The sequence below is a fragment of the Pseudophryne corroboree genome, chromosome 1 (assembly GCF_028390025.1).
Source record: "Pseudophryne corroboree isolate aPseCor3 chromosome 1, aPseCor3.hap2, whole genome shotgun sequence".
Classification (NCBI taxonomy): Eukaryota; Metazoa; Chordata; class Amphibia; order Anura; family Myobatrachidae; genus Pseudophryne; species Pseudophryne corroboree.
Genome location: NC_086444.1, coordinates 917,181,984 through 917,198,545, shown reverse-complemented (window position 1 = coordinate 917,198,545; position 16,562 = coordinate 917,181,984). Strand labels below are relative to the sequence as shown.

Sequence of the window (16,562 nt, the reverse complement as noted above, 5' to 3'; positions counted from 1 at the left end):
AGAGCTTTGTATATAGCCCTGGGCTCGAAGACATTGATCAGCAGGAGGCACTCCTGAGGAGACCAACTGCCCTGGAATGTCTGTTGACCGGACACGGCCCCCCCCCATCCTCAAAAGACTGGCATCGGCAGTGAGCAGGACCCAATCCTGGATCCAAACCAGCAGGCCCTTGTCTAGCTGAGACTTGTGTAGCCAACACATAAGAGAGTGGTGAACCGCTGGCGAGAGGACAATAGTCTCAGACTTTATGTGAAGATATGACCTGTTCCATTGGGCCAAAACCTCTAACTGTAGAAGCCAGGAGCGTCAAAACCAGAAGGTCGTCCAAGGAAGAATTCTGACCCCCGGGGGGTCCGGAATAAGTAAAATAGAAGACCTAACCAGGCGAGCCATGTGCACGTCCACTGGAGGCACAGCCTCCCACCTGGCCAGCTCCTTAGCTGGTAAGGGACAAAGAGAACCAAATGCTTGGATAATTGAAAACGCCAAATAGGCTTAGACCAAGCCACATCCAGGAAATCCAGAGTTGGGATGATGCTGGAAACTCCACTACATCTTTCTTCTGTCGCATGAAAACTGGAGCCCTGGACCTGGAAAGAAACTTACATTCGGGTTCTCACCCGTAGATCCTAAGCAGTTTCTTTAACAGCCTGAGTGACAGAAGTGTGTGAGGTGAATGCAGGCAAAGAAGTAAAGAAACTGCTTAGGGTCTACTGGTGAGAACCCGAATGTAAGTTTCTTTCCAAACGTTACCATTTGGGCACCTGTGATTGCAGTTCTTCATATGGTCTGCACATGTTATAACTGCCTCCCCTGCAGTGCACATAGTTTTTCCCAACTGCTAACCAAATTCTGCACATGTTATATCTGCCTCCCCTGCAGTGCACATGGTTTTTCCCAACTGCTAACCAAATTCCTGCTGCGATCAACTTGGAATTACTCCCACTGTATATTTTTACTTATCATATGTGCTTTAGGAGTGTATAAAGGGTGAACTCCATCAGTGTTTCTAGCTGCTTAAGTGTTTGGTAGCACAGGTGAAGCACATAGGGGGTCATTCCGAGTTGATTGCTAGCTGCCGTTGCTCGCAGCGATCAGGCAAAAAAAAAAAAAATATATCGGCATTTCTGCACCTGCGTATGCTCCGCAATGTGCACGCGCGACGTACGGGTACAAAGGCATTTGTTGTTTAGCACAAGTTCTAGCAAAGTTTTCAGTTGCTCTGACGGCCGCAAGAAGATTGACAGGAAGGGGGCGTTTCTAGGCGTCAACTGACCATTTTCAGGGAGTGCTTGCAAAAACGCAGGCATGTCTGAAAAAACGCAGGCGTGGCTGGGCGGGTGTATGACATCAAATCCAGACAGGAATAGGCTGAAGTGATTGCAAGCGCTGAGTAGGTTCAGAGCTACTCTGAAACTGCACAAACTGTTTTTGCAGATCTCGGCTGCACATGCGTTCTCACTTCTGCAAAGCTAAAATACACTCCCCAGTGGGCGGCGGCATAGCGTTTGCACGGCTGCTAAAACTAGCTAGCGAGCGATCAACTCGGAATGACCCCCATTGTTCATTTAATCATTGACCACCTAATGTAGCCCCATTCACTGACAAGTGTCCACTCCTGCCACCACCAAAATTAAACTGGCTTGCCTTAGGCAGGGGGCGGGGTATTGTGGAGAAGGAGACTAGGATGGCTGGGAAAGTTGTTTTTTTTTGCTGATCGGTACCCTGACTCCAGCTCTCCAGCAATACCCATGGTAGAAATTAATGTTTACACTATTTGAATTTGTTTATACTGGGTAGATAGCCAAATGACAGATTGCCAAGATGAGCAAATTTAGAGACTAGATCAGGGGTTCCCAAACTGAGTGCAGCGGGGCTCTAGCAGGGGTGACACGTGTTGCAGATCCAGGACCAAATCAAATTTATGGTCAGTGTGACTGGCAGCCACCAGCACTGGTTTTGCCTATCATAAAATATGCAGCCTAACAAAAGCACAACCTTGTCCACCACCACAGAACTTGATGACAGCCAAGCACAATTTACTTAATTTAACTATCGTTGCTTAAATTTTTTGTAAGAAACTATTGGCCAAGGGCTGCCATGAAAAAAATAATAATACTGATACCCTAGGGCGCAGTGATTCCAGAAAGTTTAGGACTAGATTGTCTTTACACCAGTAAGAGAAGCATCTGCTTGATCCTTATTTCTAAAAGGCAGCAGCAAAGAAGAATTACATTTAAACTATTTTCTGTTAATTAAGGTAATACATTTATACTGTATAGATGATTAAGAAATCTTACTATTCAACTAGTATTAGATATTGCAGAATTGTGTAGCAAAATAAAAAAGAATAGATAAAGAAAAATGTATTTTACAATAACTTACTTCTTCAAGTCTTCAGGCTTCCCCCATCCTCGGATGAAAAATTTAGTCAAGAGTAACCGCCTGTAGAGAACATCTAATTTACTCAGGCCCATTTGTGTAAGTCACATCTGAAAAGTAACCAAGTATTAGATAAGATTTTGAAGCAGCACTAAAGAGACAAATTTGACATTTACACAGAATAATTATACTTCCAAACACCACCTTTTCATATACTACCTACAGCTAACACTGTATTCTAATCTAGCTCTATTATAATCAATCCTTCATGCATCAGTCAGTCCTGCCATTTTGTTTTATATGCATGAGTAGATCTCTGCCGCACATCGAAAGCATATACGGGTTCAGTACGATTTACCGACGGTTGGGATGCTGGCCGTCAGTATACAAACAACAGCATCCCGGTCGTCAGTATGCTGGCAGTGGGGTGAGCGCAGTGAGTCCCCTTGTGGGCTCGCTGCGCTCGCCACAAGTTCTATTTCCACTCTATGGGTATTGTGGACACCCATGAGTGGGAATAGCCCCTGTGAGCTGGGATTCCGCTGTCGGTATTGTCGGCAGTCAGGATTCCGGCATCAAACAGCCCCTCTCAGCCCACCAGATCCAATGAAACTCTGCTAGTGTCAGGTGTCTGTTTTTGCCAGAAAAGCATCTTAGTCAGAGTGTGATGCAGCTAGGACACACCAGGAGACTGTCACATATCAAATTGATAGCACATTTGTATATCTGTGTGCGACAGAGTTTGTGAATCTGTATACGGAGTGCTACAAAGTAGCAGCCGCAGCTTTTTTTTTTCTGTTGTGCTTCATATACAGACTCATGGCCAGATGCATCATCGCTTGGAGAGTGATAAAACGGAGAGTGAAAAAGCACCAGCCAATCAGCTCCTAATATGTCACAGGCTGTGTTTGAAAAATGGCAGTTAGGAGCTGATTGGGTGGTACTTATTCACTCTCCATTTTATCACTTTCCAAGCGATGCTGCATTTAGCCCATAGTCACAAATACATAAGTGTTGCATATCAAACTGATCAGCAGTCTCCTCATGCACCCTAGTCAAATTGCAACATATAAAAGTAGCTTCTGAATGTACCGGTAACATCAAGTTTTCCTAATCATATCTACCTGTTAAACTGTAACACTTATTACTATATAAAAAATAAAGCTAACACTGCTCCTCACCTCTATGGGAGGAATGCAAGTGTGTTGCACACCGGCGGCCACTAGATTGCGCCCGATGGAGCAATTCAAGTGTTGCTCTGTACAGGCGTGTACAGCCGCTGGCACTGACATTACTGTTGTGTTGTTCCGTCATTTTGATGAGCTAGTAACTAGTATATAATATGCCGAACAAATCTCTATGTTATTAATATTTGTGTCTAAGCACATGTGAATTTCTTGGCTTAATTATTAAAATAAACGTTTTAGCTACAAGTGGGCCAATGGGAAGATGTGTGTCTGTCTGTATCAGTGACATGGAACTGCATAATGTGGCCCACTTCCTTTCAAAAGGATTACAAGTTAAATAAAATTTATTTAAACAAAGATAGACCTCTATATGTAATATTATATCAGCTGCCATTTAAACAAGTGTTACAAGTTCTAACAAATATGACAACAATCAGACATGGTCTAATGCTGGGTACATATTACAATGACACGTCGCGCCGACAGAGCGGCTGATTCAGGTAAGCATATACACTTGCCAATCAGCCACTCAATGCTGAAACAGACCATAGTGTGATAGAACCCCAGGCAGGAAAGAGTAACTGCAGCACAGGTTGCGACAGGTGCAGGGTTCTAGAATGAACATTAGTTCACCTATCCATATTCCATTGCAAATACATTCTTTATCCAATTACGCCTATATACATTTTGCCTCTTATATATCTTACTTTGAACCTATGCTTTTGTAATCAGTTTTTAACAGAGCGCACTTCTTTGAGGACACTTGCTAGACTACTAAAGAGGATCAACCAGCAGGATTAGCACTGCAAGAGCAAAAGCATTACGTAATTGTCTATTATTCCATAGGGGGAGAAGTTCTTGTAGCAGGGCAACTAGTATAAGCCACTACAAGAACAATTTAAATGCATCACATGGCTAAAAGACATAGGGGTATATTCAATTAGAGTCGGAAACTCAATTCAATTAGAGTCCGACCTATTCAATCTAGTCTAATTTTTTCCGACAAGTTGGAAAATGTAACTTGACGGAAATCTGTCGGAAAGCACGTGGATCGGCGGAATAGCTGCCGATCCGCGTGCTGCTGTTGGGAACGGTGCCAAATCCGACAAGTTCTGGCCCCGTTTCCGACAATCTCAATCCGACTTTTAAAAAAAGTCAGATTGAATAGTTGAGACGGGGGAGCAGGGACACGTAGTTTTGAGGGGTGTGGGGACCGACAGACGGGAGAGGGGATGGTGCGGGCAGGGGTTGTTACCTGCCGGAGCCAGGTCCTCCAGCAAGTGCCAGGTGAGTGCCGTGAGCTCCTGCTACTCTGCTGCAGTGTTCCCTGCTCTACCTGCTGCGATGACCAGCTAGCGGGACGGAGCAGGAGGGCGTCTGTTCAGTGTCCTTTGACAACCATTTTTCAGACTTTAAAAACTGTTGGAATGATTGTCGAGAACGGACTGTCGGATTTGGCCGTTCATTGAATAGGTCCTGTCAGATCCATTCCAACAAATGCATGTCGGAATGGATCCGACTTTAAATGAATATACACCATAGCCTTCAGTACATTAGATGGGGTGTGACATGCCCCAAAAAGTTTTAAACTCTACATTTATTTTTGTATAACTTTTTATTAAAGCATCACATCATATACATCAAATGGGTTGTTTTGATAATAAACAACAGATTGGAAAAATCGGATTTTAATTACCTACCGGTAAATCCTTTTCTGGTAGTCTGTAGAGGATGCTGGGGTCCATACTAGTACCATGGGGTATAGAAGGGTCCACCAGGAGCCATTGGCACTTTAAGAGTTTAACAGTGTGGGCTGGCTCCTCCCTCTATGCTCCTCCTACCAGACTCATTCTAGAAACTGTGCCCGAGGAGACGACATACTTCGAGAAAAGGAATTACACAGATAGTGGTGAGATTCAAACCAGCTCACACAACAAGTCAAATCCGGCCAACATGCAGTAAACATGCATGAAACAGTAAAGAATGCAGAACTCACCTAGGAAGCAGGCAGTACTGAACCAAATAATCACTGCAGGATAAAGAAGCGCTGGGCGGGCGCCCAGCATCCTCTACAGACTACGAGAAAGGGATTTACCGGTAGGTAATTAAAATCTTATTTTCTCTTACGTCCTAGAAGATGCTGGGGTCCATATTAGTACCATGGGGATGAACCAAAGCACCCAGAACGGGAGGAAGAGCGCGCAGGCTCCTACAGAACAGCTTGACCAAACTTGAGGTCCTCAGAGGCCAAAGTATCGAACTTGTAAAACTTAGCAAACGTGTTCGATCCAGACCAAGTAGCCGCCCGGCAAAGCTGCAAAGCCGAGACACCCCGGGCAGCCACCCAGGAGAACCTACCTTACGAGTAGAGTGGGACTTAACAGATCTTGGACACGGCAATCCTGCCGTAGAATATGCATGCTGGATGGTGAACCTGATCCAGCGAGAAATCGACTGCTTAGAAGCAAGACACACAATTTTCTTGGGATCATAGAGGACAACAGAGAGTCCGATTTTCTGTGAGGAGAAACCCTCCTCACATAAATCTTCAAAGCCCTCACAACATCCAAGGCCTTTGAAGCAATTGAGGAGCCAGTAGCCACTGTCACCACAATAGGTTGGTTGATATGAAAGGCCGACACAACCTTAGGAAGTAACTGTGGATGAGTCCTGAGTTCGGCCCTATCTTCATGGAAAACCAGATAGGGACTTTTACAGGACAAAACCCCGAATTCCGACACACGTCGAGCAGAAGCCAAGGCCAACAAAGAGACAGCCTTCCACGTGACAAACTTGATTTCAGCCTCCTGCAGAGGCTCAAACTAATCCGATTGCAGGAACTGCAACACCACATCAAGATCCCATGGGGCCGTTGGCGCAACAAAAGGAGGCTGGATGTGCAGAATCCCTTTCAGAGGACAGCCAATTGTTTCTGGAAGAAAATGGAGAAGGCCGAAATCTAGACTTTGATGGAGCCCAATCTCAGGCCCATATCCACACCTGCTTGCAGGAAAAGGAGAAACCGTCCAAGTTGAAACTCCACCGCAGGAAACTTCTTGGATTCACACCAAGACACATACTTTTTCCAAATACGATGGTAATGTTTAGACGTTACCCCCTTCCTAGCCTGTATCAGGGTAGGAATACCCTCGCTCGGAATACCCTTCCGAGCTAAGATCTGGCGCTCAACCGCCATGCCGTCAAACGTAGCCGTGGTAAGTCTTGATAGTGAACGGCCCATGTAGTAAAAGATCCTCCCGAAGAGGCAGAGGCCTTGGATCTTCCAGCAGTAGATCCAGCAGATCCGCGTACCAAGCCCTCCTTGGCCAATCCGGAGCAATGAGGATTGCCAGAACCCTTGTTCTTCTTGCAAGTTGTAGAACTCTTGGGATAAGAGAAAGTGGAGGAAACACATACACTGACGTGAACACCCACGGTGTTACTAGTGCGTCTCTCGACCTGGAACAGTACCTCCTCAGCTTCTTGTTGAGGCGAGAGGCCATCATGTCTATGTGAGGAACCCCCCACCAACTGGTTACCTCCTCGAACACCTCCGGGTGGAGGCCCCACTCTCCTGAATGGAGATCGTGTCTGCTGAGGAAGTCCGCTTCCCAGTTGTCTACTCCCGGAATGAAGATTGCTGACATCGCTACAGTGTGCCTTTCTGCCCAGAGGAGGATTCTCGTCACCTCTGACATCGCAGCCCTGCTCTTCGTTCCGCCTTGTCGGTTTATGTAGGCCACTGTGGTCACATTGTCCGACTGCACCTGAACAGCATGATCCTGTAGAAGGTGTGCTGCTTGAAGAAGGCCGTTTTATACGGCTCTTAGCTCTAGGATGTTTATCGGAAGAAGGGACTCCTGACTTGACCACCTTCCTTGGAAGGTTTCCCCTTGAGCGACTGCTCCCCAACCTCTTAGACTTGCATCCGTGGTTAGAAGGATCCAGTCCTGAATTCCGAACCTTCGGCCCTCCAGAAGGTGAGGTAGTTGCAGCCACCAGGAGCGAAATCCTTGCTTTCAGCGACAGACGTATTCTCTGGTGCATATGTAGTTGAGATCCCGACCACTGTTCCAAGAGATCCAGTTGAAAGGACCGAGCATTAAACCTTCCGTACTGCAGAGCCTCGTAGGAGGCAACCATCTTCCCCAGAAGGCGGATGCACTGATGAACAGATACCCAGGCCGGCTTCAAGACATCCCAGACCATTGTTTGAATCACCAATGCTTTCTCCACCGGTAGAAACACCCTCTGCACCTCTGTGTCGAGGATCATCCCCAGGAAAGACAGCCTCCTTGTCGGCTCCAGATGAGACTTTGGAAGGTTCAGGATCCAACCGTGCTCCCTGAGCAGATGCGTCGTGAGAGCAATGGATCTTAACAACTTCTCCCTGGACGATGCCTTGATCAGCAGGTCATCCAGATATGGAATTATGTTCACCCCCTGCTTGCGGAGAACCATCCTCTCTGCCATCACCTTGGTGAAGATCCTCGGTGCCGTGGAGAGACCGAATGGCAGTGCCTGAAACTGATAGTGATTGTCTAATAGTGCAAACCTGAGATAAGCCTGATGCAGCAATCAAACTGGAATGTGGAGGTACGCATTCTTGATGTCCAAGGACACCAGGAACTCCCCCTCCGTAAGTCCTAAGATAACCGCTCTCAGTGACCCCATTTTGAATTTGAAGTCCCTGAGTTAAGGGTTCAATGATTTCAAGTTCAGAATTGGCCTGACCGAACCATCCGGCTTCGGCACCACAAAAAGTTTTGAATAGTAACCTTTGTTCAACTGATGAGGTGGAACTGGAACAATGACCTCCGACAAAATCAATTTTCGGATAGCGTCCAGTAAAATAGCTCTGTCTGCCGGCAAAGCCGGCAAGCCTGACTTGAAGAATCGGTGAGGTGGGAGAGTTTGCAACTCCAGCCTGTACCCCCAGGACACAATATCCTGTATCCAGGCCGGACGACACCCAGACATGGCTGAAATGGCGGAGTCTCGCTCCCACCTGACCTACTTCCAGGCTGTGCGGTCCACCGTCATGCTGAGGACTTTGAGGCACCAGAAGCAGGATTTTGGTCCTGGGAACCTGCGGGAGCAGGCTTTTTTGGATTTTGCACGGCCACCTCTAAAGAAGGTGTGAGAGGGCTTGTTCTCTCTAGTTCTAGTGGGCCGAAAGGACTGTGAAGTGTTGGGAGAAAAAGGCTTCTTCGTAGCCGGTGCAGCTGAAGGGAGAAAAGAAGACTTACCCGCTGTAGCTGTGGCAATCCACGCATCCAGTGCCTCCCCAAATAGAGCCTGACCTGTATAGGGTAGGCTCTCCACACTTTTCCTGGATTCCGCGTCCGCAGACCATTGGCGCAGCCAGAGACCCCTGTGAGCCGAGACGGACATGGAGGAGATCCCCGCCGCCATGGAACCCAGATCCTTTAATGGATTCCACCAGAAACCCTGCAGAATCCTGTATGTTACGTAAAAATAAATCAACGTCACCTTTATCCATCGTAGTCAAGTCCTCCTGCAGAGTGATTGACCACTTTGCTATTGCTTTTGAAATCCATGCACAGGCAATAGTAGGCCGTAGTATAGATATGGATTTGAGCATAGCATCCACTTTGCGATCTGCTGGGTCTTTCAACGCGGTAGATCCCGGGACAGGTAAGACCACCTGTTTTGACAGCCTGGAGACAGAGGCGTCAACTATAGGTGGGGACTCCCATTTTTTTCTATCGTCTTCTGGGAAGGGACAAGCAACCAGAACCCTTTTAGGGATCAGGAATTCTTTCTCCGTGTTTTCCCAGTCTTTTTCAAATATAGCATTTAATTCCTTAGATGCCGGAAAGGTGAGAGGGGCTTTTTTTACTATCTGTGAAAAAAGCCCCTCAACCTGCTCAGGAGGTGTGTCAGAAATATGTAACACATCCCGCATGGCCTCAATCATCAACTGCACCCCCTTAGCAAGTGATGCCGTCCCCCGCGACACATCCCCATCACCGTCTGCTGTGTCAGAATCGGTCTCCGTGACATCCTGCATAATCTGGGCAAGAGTACGTTTGTGTGAATGTACCGCAGGGGGCCCTGGGGGAGCAGTATCGGACCATACTGCCATAGAGGACTGCAATACCCGAGTTGCATGCTCAGTCCTTGCAACCCTTTCAGAAATCTGAGAAATAGCCCCCCTAAGAGAGACTAACCACTCCGGTTCTCTAGCTGGGATCTGCGCTACAACAGTGCAATCCTGATTACATGGGATGGGATCTTCCTGAGAAGATAAATCCTCTGCAGCATATGAGACAGAGGGGGTGATTCCGAGTTGTTCGCTCGCAAGCTGCTTTTAGCAGCATTGCACACGCTAAGCCGCCACCTACTGGGAGTGAATCTTAGCTTATCAAAATTGCGAACGAAAGGTTCTCAAAATTGCGAATAGACATTTCTTTGCAGTTTCTGAGTAGCTTGAGACTTACTCTTCCAGTGCGATCAGTTCAGTGCTTGTCGTTCCTGGTTTGACGTCACAAACACACCCAGCGTTCGCCCAGACACTCCTCCGTTTCTCCAGCCACTCCCGCGTTTTTCCCAGAAACGGTAGAGTTTTTTCACACACTCCCATAAAACGGCCAGTTTCGGCCCAGAAACACCCACTTCCTGTCAATCACATTACGATCACCAGAACGAAGAAAAAACCTCGTAATGCCATGAGTAAAATACCAATCTTCATAGCAAATTTACTTGGCGCAGTGCGAAGATTGCGCATGCGCAATAAGCGGAAAATTGCTGCGATGTGAAAAAAATTACCGAGCGAACAACTCGGAATGACCACCAGAGTCTCTAGACATGTTTGCTTGTACACCCCACATACACAGAGGGTACAGGGCAGACAGAGTTTCTCCCCCAAGAATGGCAGAGAGACACAGAGATTGGACCAACCCACACACAGCGCTATATAGGTATAGGGAGACCCTTAACCCACGCTGACGGTATCCCTTAATAGGTGACACAGTCTATACACAACCTCCCCTCCCTTCTACAACCCCCTGGCACCGTACAGATAGCTGGAGTTGCTCTGGAGGGACTTTTCTTCCACTGGCAGCATGTCTGCAGGCAGGAAAATGGCGCTGAACGCTGCTGGGTCCGTTCTGAGGACAAGCTCCGCCCCCTTAATGGCGCTGTCTTCCCGCTCTTCCAAGATTATACTGGCCTGAGAATTTTGTGCTGGCTGAGATCTGAGGACCCCGACATGCTTTTTGGTCAGTGTAGGGTCAAGGTGCCGGCTCAGGGCGCCCCTCACAGCGCCGCACCAAGTACCACTGAGCCTCCCGGAGCACAGTCAGTACTGCGCTCCTACCCTGTAGCCGCCATCTTCACATTGGCTCCCTGCTTGTTAGGGAGCCGATGACTCACTCGCCACACTTCAGCTCTGCAAGGGGGTGGCGGCATGCTGCTGGGGTGAGCGGTCCCCTGCGGCGGGGAGCGATCTATCCCCTCTGGAGCTCAGTGTCCAGTCAGCAGAGACAGTGACTCAGACCCCGCAGGGCGGACACTGCTCCCCTCCTCAGTCCCTCGATGCAGGGAGGCTGTTGTCAGAAGCCTCCCTGTAAAATAAAAACTCTAAAATAAACTTTACTAAAGAAGCTCTGTAGAGCTCCCCTAGCTGTGACCGGCACATTTTCTAAACTGAGTCTGGTAGGAGGGGCATAGAGGGAGGAGCCAGTCCACACTGTTAAACTCTTAAAGTGCCAATGGCTCCTGGTGGACCGGTCTATACCCCATGGTACTAATATGGACCCCAACATCCTCTAAGACGTAAGAGAAACATCACATCCACTACAGCTTTCCAAAGCTTACACTACTATATTTTATAAGAGATACTACAAGCAAGTTGCTGTTTTGTGTAGCTGGAGTTGCGACGCTGCCAGCTTGTGCAGTGACGGCTGTTTAGTGTGGCTAGCGTATTTTTCCACCTGATTCACAGAAGGTTAAAGAACTAAAAGTTAAACTGCTGATTTATTATTGGGTGTTATAAACAATGTGTGCACAATGTTAGTAAAAAACCCTGTTTCTTGTACACTAAACCCAGAATGAGGAATGGCTTTGCTTACAAGTGAATGTGTTTTCAAATTATGATTTAAAGAATAACTAAATAGTCCTTGTACAGCTAGCCACGTGCTATTCATGACTGCTGAGAAAGCAGCCTGCAAATTCTAGCATTCACTGCATGATGCCATGTGATAACTGACATTCCACAGATCTTATATAGCAGGCACAATCAGACGCTCGCAGGTTATTACAAATGTATGTTTCCTACAGAAGTGTCAATTCATCAGCCACTCGATCAAAAAACATGCATAGGACTATACAGAATAGTTACTGCCAAGCTCACCCCTATTACAGTGACACAGCCAAATCCTGACCTTCACATTTCACACACATTTCTATCCCCGCCCACTGAACAGCCCAATCATGGTGTAAAAGACGTGATCAGATGAGAACACTATTGCTATGCAAGATATGTAGCTACATTCTATAAATGACCGAAGTGCAGCACAACTGTTAACCTCTGACTTCATGATACTTTCAGAATGTAAATAACAGGGTGAAGGGTAAGTTTATAAAATGACTGTACTTCTAATAACACATTTTCTGAGGCCAGGTTGTTGGGTTGTTTTTTTTGAGGGTTTTTTTTTTTAGGAGTTCATATGACAGCCTTAAGCTTTTAACAAAATAGTTACCAGTGGTGTGGCTTCCTTGTGTTCTCCTGGCTACCAGAACTACAATTACAGCAGTCCATAATGGTCAAATACCAGTAACTAGTATATCCAGAAGGGATTTATTTCCCAGGTGCCAAGATAAGATAGTCAGGAAACTAGCATTTCAGTGGGAGTGGGTTACTAACTATTGACGATATTGGGGGTCATTCCGACCCGTTCGCTCGCTGAATTTTAATGCAGCAGTGCGAATGGGTCCCTGCTGTGCATGCGCAGGCGCCGTAGTGCGCCTGCGTGACGGCCAAAGGCCGTAGCAGGATAGCGAACGCCTCTGCCTGATTGACAGGCAGAGGCGATCGATGGGCGGGAGGGGGCGAAACGGAAGCGTTTAGCCGCCGTTTTGTAGGCGCTGTCCCGCCAACGCAGGCGTGGCTGGACCGAACGGGGGGGGGGCGAGCCACAGTGGCTGCGTGATGTCATACGCAGCCGCTGCGGGCCAGGGAGCGAGGAGTAGCTCCCGGCCAGCACGCTAAAGCTTCGCTGGCCGGGAGTTACTCCTGAAGTGCAAAGGCATCTCCACTGTGCGATGCCTTTGCAATTCTGCGAGGGGGGCCAGACTGACATGCGGGATGGACTAACCCCGTGCTGGGCGTCCCCCCGCATGTCAGGAAAGATGATCGTAGCTGTGCGCTACGATCAACTCGGAATGACCCCCATAGTTCACACAACTATATACAAGTTCACACAAGGTCTCTCAATAAGGGATGCAGTCAATTTACCTATGGTCAAAACACCGACAACCATTGACCGATTGTCAAAATATCGACATGGCAAAAAAAAAAAAAAACACACAACATTTAAAATACGCCAAGGTCAAAATACCGACATTTAAAATGTCGACAGGTCAAAAAGCCGACATGAGGTTTTCATGAGGTTTTTTTAATTGAAACCGACTTGTTCATACTTTACTGGAGGGGGAATATAATAGTGTGGTGAGCGCAGCAAAACACCGTGCCCGAAGCATGCGAGGGGACGCGGTACACTTATACGGCGTACAGGTTGACCTATGTTGACATACACACCAATTTATTTAAGTAAAAAACTTGTGTCGACTTTTTGACCTGTCGACATTTTAAAGGTCTGCATTTTGACCATCGGTCAATTGTTGTCGGGATTTTGATTGTAAGTAAATCATACTGATTCCCTCAATAATTGCATTAATTACATTTATTTTTGCAACATGTTTAACAGTCTACAATGTAGATATTTCTACAGCATGTTGGAACTGTAAAAATAAAGATTAATAAAATATACTTATATTGTGTTAACACTATATGATATCTAAGCCGGAATGTTTCACTGCACTGCGTATTGGTATACTCAGAGCCCTCATTACTATCAAGTAGGTTTAAAGCTTAAACCAGTTCAAATATATAATGATGTCACCTTTGTGGGGGAAAAAACCCCTATGCAAACTAAATCTAGATGCATTTGGTCCAAGTAAATTGGAAAATCTGGTCAGTTCACATCAGCATAAGCCAGCATCGTCTGGCGATGTTAAAGAAATTTGGCCAAAATGTAAATGTTTTTGGCCTGTTATAAAATCAACTAAAGATGTGGCTGAACCACCATATGGTGTGTTAATAAATCACTCACAACCCATGGGTGCCACAGTTTTACAGGTACAGCTTGAAAATAAAGGTTATGACAGAAGGCTTAAAAGACTTCTTTCATTTAAACGAAAAAGGACCCCTACTAATTTATCCAAAATTAATTACAGTAGGCAGGTACTGCGCATCACTAGTCACGTCACTGTCAGTCTCCACAGCAATGGACCCGCATTTCCATGTAATCTAATACACTTATTTTCTATGATTGCTAACAGAGTGAGAACTAGTATTACAATATTCTAGCAAACATGACAGTGTAATAGGGTTTATCTGGGTGGCTGCTACTGATAACCTGCTACGTGATAGAGAATATATAGGTGTATTGTAATATAGGGAGGGCCCCTAAGGTACAGAAACACAAAGTAACACATGGCTATCACAAGGAAGTGAGCAGCCTTTATATCTAAATACTGTATGAAAATTGCGTTCCATTTTGGGCACAAATTGAAAAATATAACAAAGTAATTGGGAAGAACACGTCTGGGATACAGGTATGTAAACAAAATACACATACAATGGACTTCCCCTATGAACACCAGGCGTATGTCTTTTATTATAGAGGGAATTTCACCTATAGACCGTTTTCTAGGGGCATCACTACAGACACAGCGTGTGATCTCTTCCCACAGCCACAAATACAGCCAGGAGACACCAGCCTGAGCACTGGTGAGCGGGGCATAGGGCCATCCCCGATTATGAGGCACCCCTAGCCCATCACCCGGCGCTGTATAACAGGGCAGGCACAGGGGGTGAGAGGGAGATTCCAGCTTTGCCGTTTTCCACAATAGTCACTATTTAAATATAAACTCTGTATCTCGCACTCCTCGGTGCGTCCAGCAGGCATATACCTATACTGTCTACACACACCCTGCAGCCCTGGCCGTACATAAGCCCGTGCCAGTGCCTGGAAGCAGCCTACAGAGCCAGTGACCCTGTGCAGTGTGCGGACGGGCACAGCTGCAGAATGACATCCCGCACAGTACAGCAAGAGACACAGCGGCCACTGCCCGCTCCCTACACACACACATACTCACAGCAGGAGTCATGCAGGGCGGGCGGACATGTGCCCTTGTGGCTCGAGATGGCAGCAGCTCGCCCACTAGCTGGACCCTTTCCCAGGCTGCTGCTGCTGGCCGGCGCCGCGGGGAGGAGGGGGCTGGGCCGACGTCACATCGCGCACGTACTCAGCGGCAGCCAGTGACAGGCCCAATCTACCCATGGCATGCACCATGCTGACACTGTCGGGTCCGGACCCTGCGTGTACAGCCGCGGGTGGCTCGGCTGCAGCCCTGTACAGCACAGTCAAGCATTGCCCTATAGTCCTGACTGCTGCATTGGTCATAGGCGAGCAGTGACTGGCATCTCTGGAGACACCAGGATCTGGCTAAGTGGAGACTGGGCGCAGAGGTTCTCATGTGACATGAATGAAATGTGCACTGTAATGTGTATCAATGCATGTAGTATTAATTCATGCCTCTTCTACGTACCCCGGCCCATTCATTGTAGAGTGTTATTTACTGTGTCAAGAATTGGGTAGTCGTTTTTTGCCCACAGATAAGATGGCGCGAAAGGGCGGAAGCCTGCGTTATCATGTGACCCAACAAATTTGCCACTGATCCAGGTTAGGATGGTTACTGCTGCCTTCTGTGTGAATGTTTCTACAGTGTGTATCGCTTTCTGTGCTTGGGGTCTACGCTCATCCCTGCCTCGTAACTATTTTATAATTAATGTAAATAAATTTGTATCTGCCAGTTTCCAAGTGGAATCTTCTCCGCACTTTGTTATTCTTCTTTGTGACTGTGTACATGACTTCCAGCTTTCCAAACGATATGGAGACTTTCCTGGCCAGCTGTGGATAGTAACATTTACATATGGAAGATAACGTTTGCATTTTAAAAACTAAGCATTAATGTGATTCCAGATACTTTTGTATTATTGAGTCACTAATTTTTCTTTACTTTAAAACTGATCAGGTAGAACAACTAGTGTCTGGGGAGTTCTAGGCACAAATACTTTTACTTGTTGTACAGGCTTTGACGTGGAAGGTTTCATTGCTCACAGATCTAGATTTGTACATAGTCTATGTATGAGATAATAGTTGTGCATGTATTTGCATCATTATATTAGTTTAGCAGCCTATAAGCACATTGCAGAGAGACTATCTTAATCTGCAGGCATGTTCTCTATAGTTCATTGGTTGCATTTCCTGTTGCAACATTAACTTTCTTATGTCTCTTGGCCACCAGGAAAATATTATCCGCACAGATACGTTTTACATGGTGTGAATAAGCCCATATATTGCCAGCACCATGGCATCGCTGAGTGAAGAGGATGAGCACTCGCCACTCTTGGGATCTTCAGATGCTGGGTAAGATCATGAACATTCATTAAATGCCAGTCTGTAACATGGTTACATAGAATATCAAATTGATATTTTGCAGGAAAAATATAATGATTAGGTATAAGCCATAAGAACATATAATTTATGTGAAAATATGTTAAGGAACTTAGGTTTTGTATGACTTATTTTTTATAACCTTATGTTATGTTATCAGGTTGTATGTGGCACGGTCACAATACTCTCCTGACAACAAATGTCGCAGACTCTGGGATCTGTACTG

General features: G+C 46.5%; 2 protein-coding genes across 6 annotated transcripts in view; one reads left to right on the top strand and one right to left on the bottom strand.

Annotated features, from left to right (window-relative positions):
• Positions 1–15,174, bottom strand: part of ABHD18 (abhydrolase domain containing 18) — a 94,713-nt gene extending 79,539 nt beyond the window's left edge. The window contains exons 1-2 of the mRNA XM_063920326.1: positions 14,976–15,174; positions 2,386–2,492 (exon numbers count right to left, since the gene is read on the bottom strand). Coding sequence (XP_063776396.1) covers positions 2,386–2,477 — 92 coding nt within the window. The 5' untranslated portion in view covers positions 2,478–2,492; positions 14,976–15,174. The remainder of the gene's footprint in view (positions 1–2,385; positions 2,493–14,975) is intronic.
• Positions 12,088–16,562, top strand: part of MFSD8 (major facilitator superfamily domain containing 8) — a 52,340-nt gene continuing 47,865 nt past the window's right edge. For 3 of the 5 annotated variants that reach the window (XM_063920320.1, XM_063920324.1, XM_063920325.1), the window contains exons 1-2: positions 15,588–15,670; positions 16,188–16,309. In XM_063920320.1, coding sequence (XP_063776390.1) covers positions 16,251–16,309 — 59 coding nt within the window. In that variant the 5' untranslated portion in view covers positions 15,588–15,670; positions 16,188–16,250. Of the gene's footprint in view, positions 12,167–15,261; positions 15,563–15,587; positions 15,671–16,187; positions 16,310–16,562 lie in introns of those variants that run through there. The other 2 variants (XM_063920322.1, XM_063920321.1) reach the window with 2 other exon arrangements.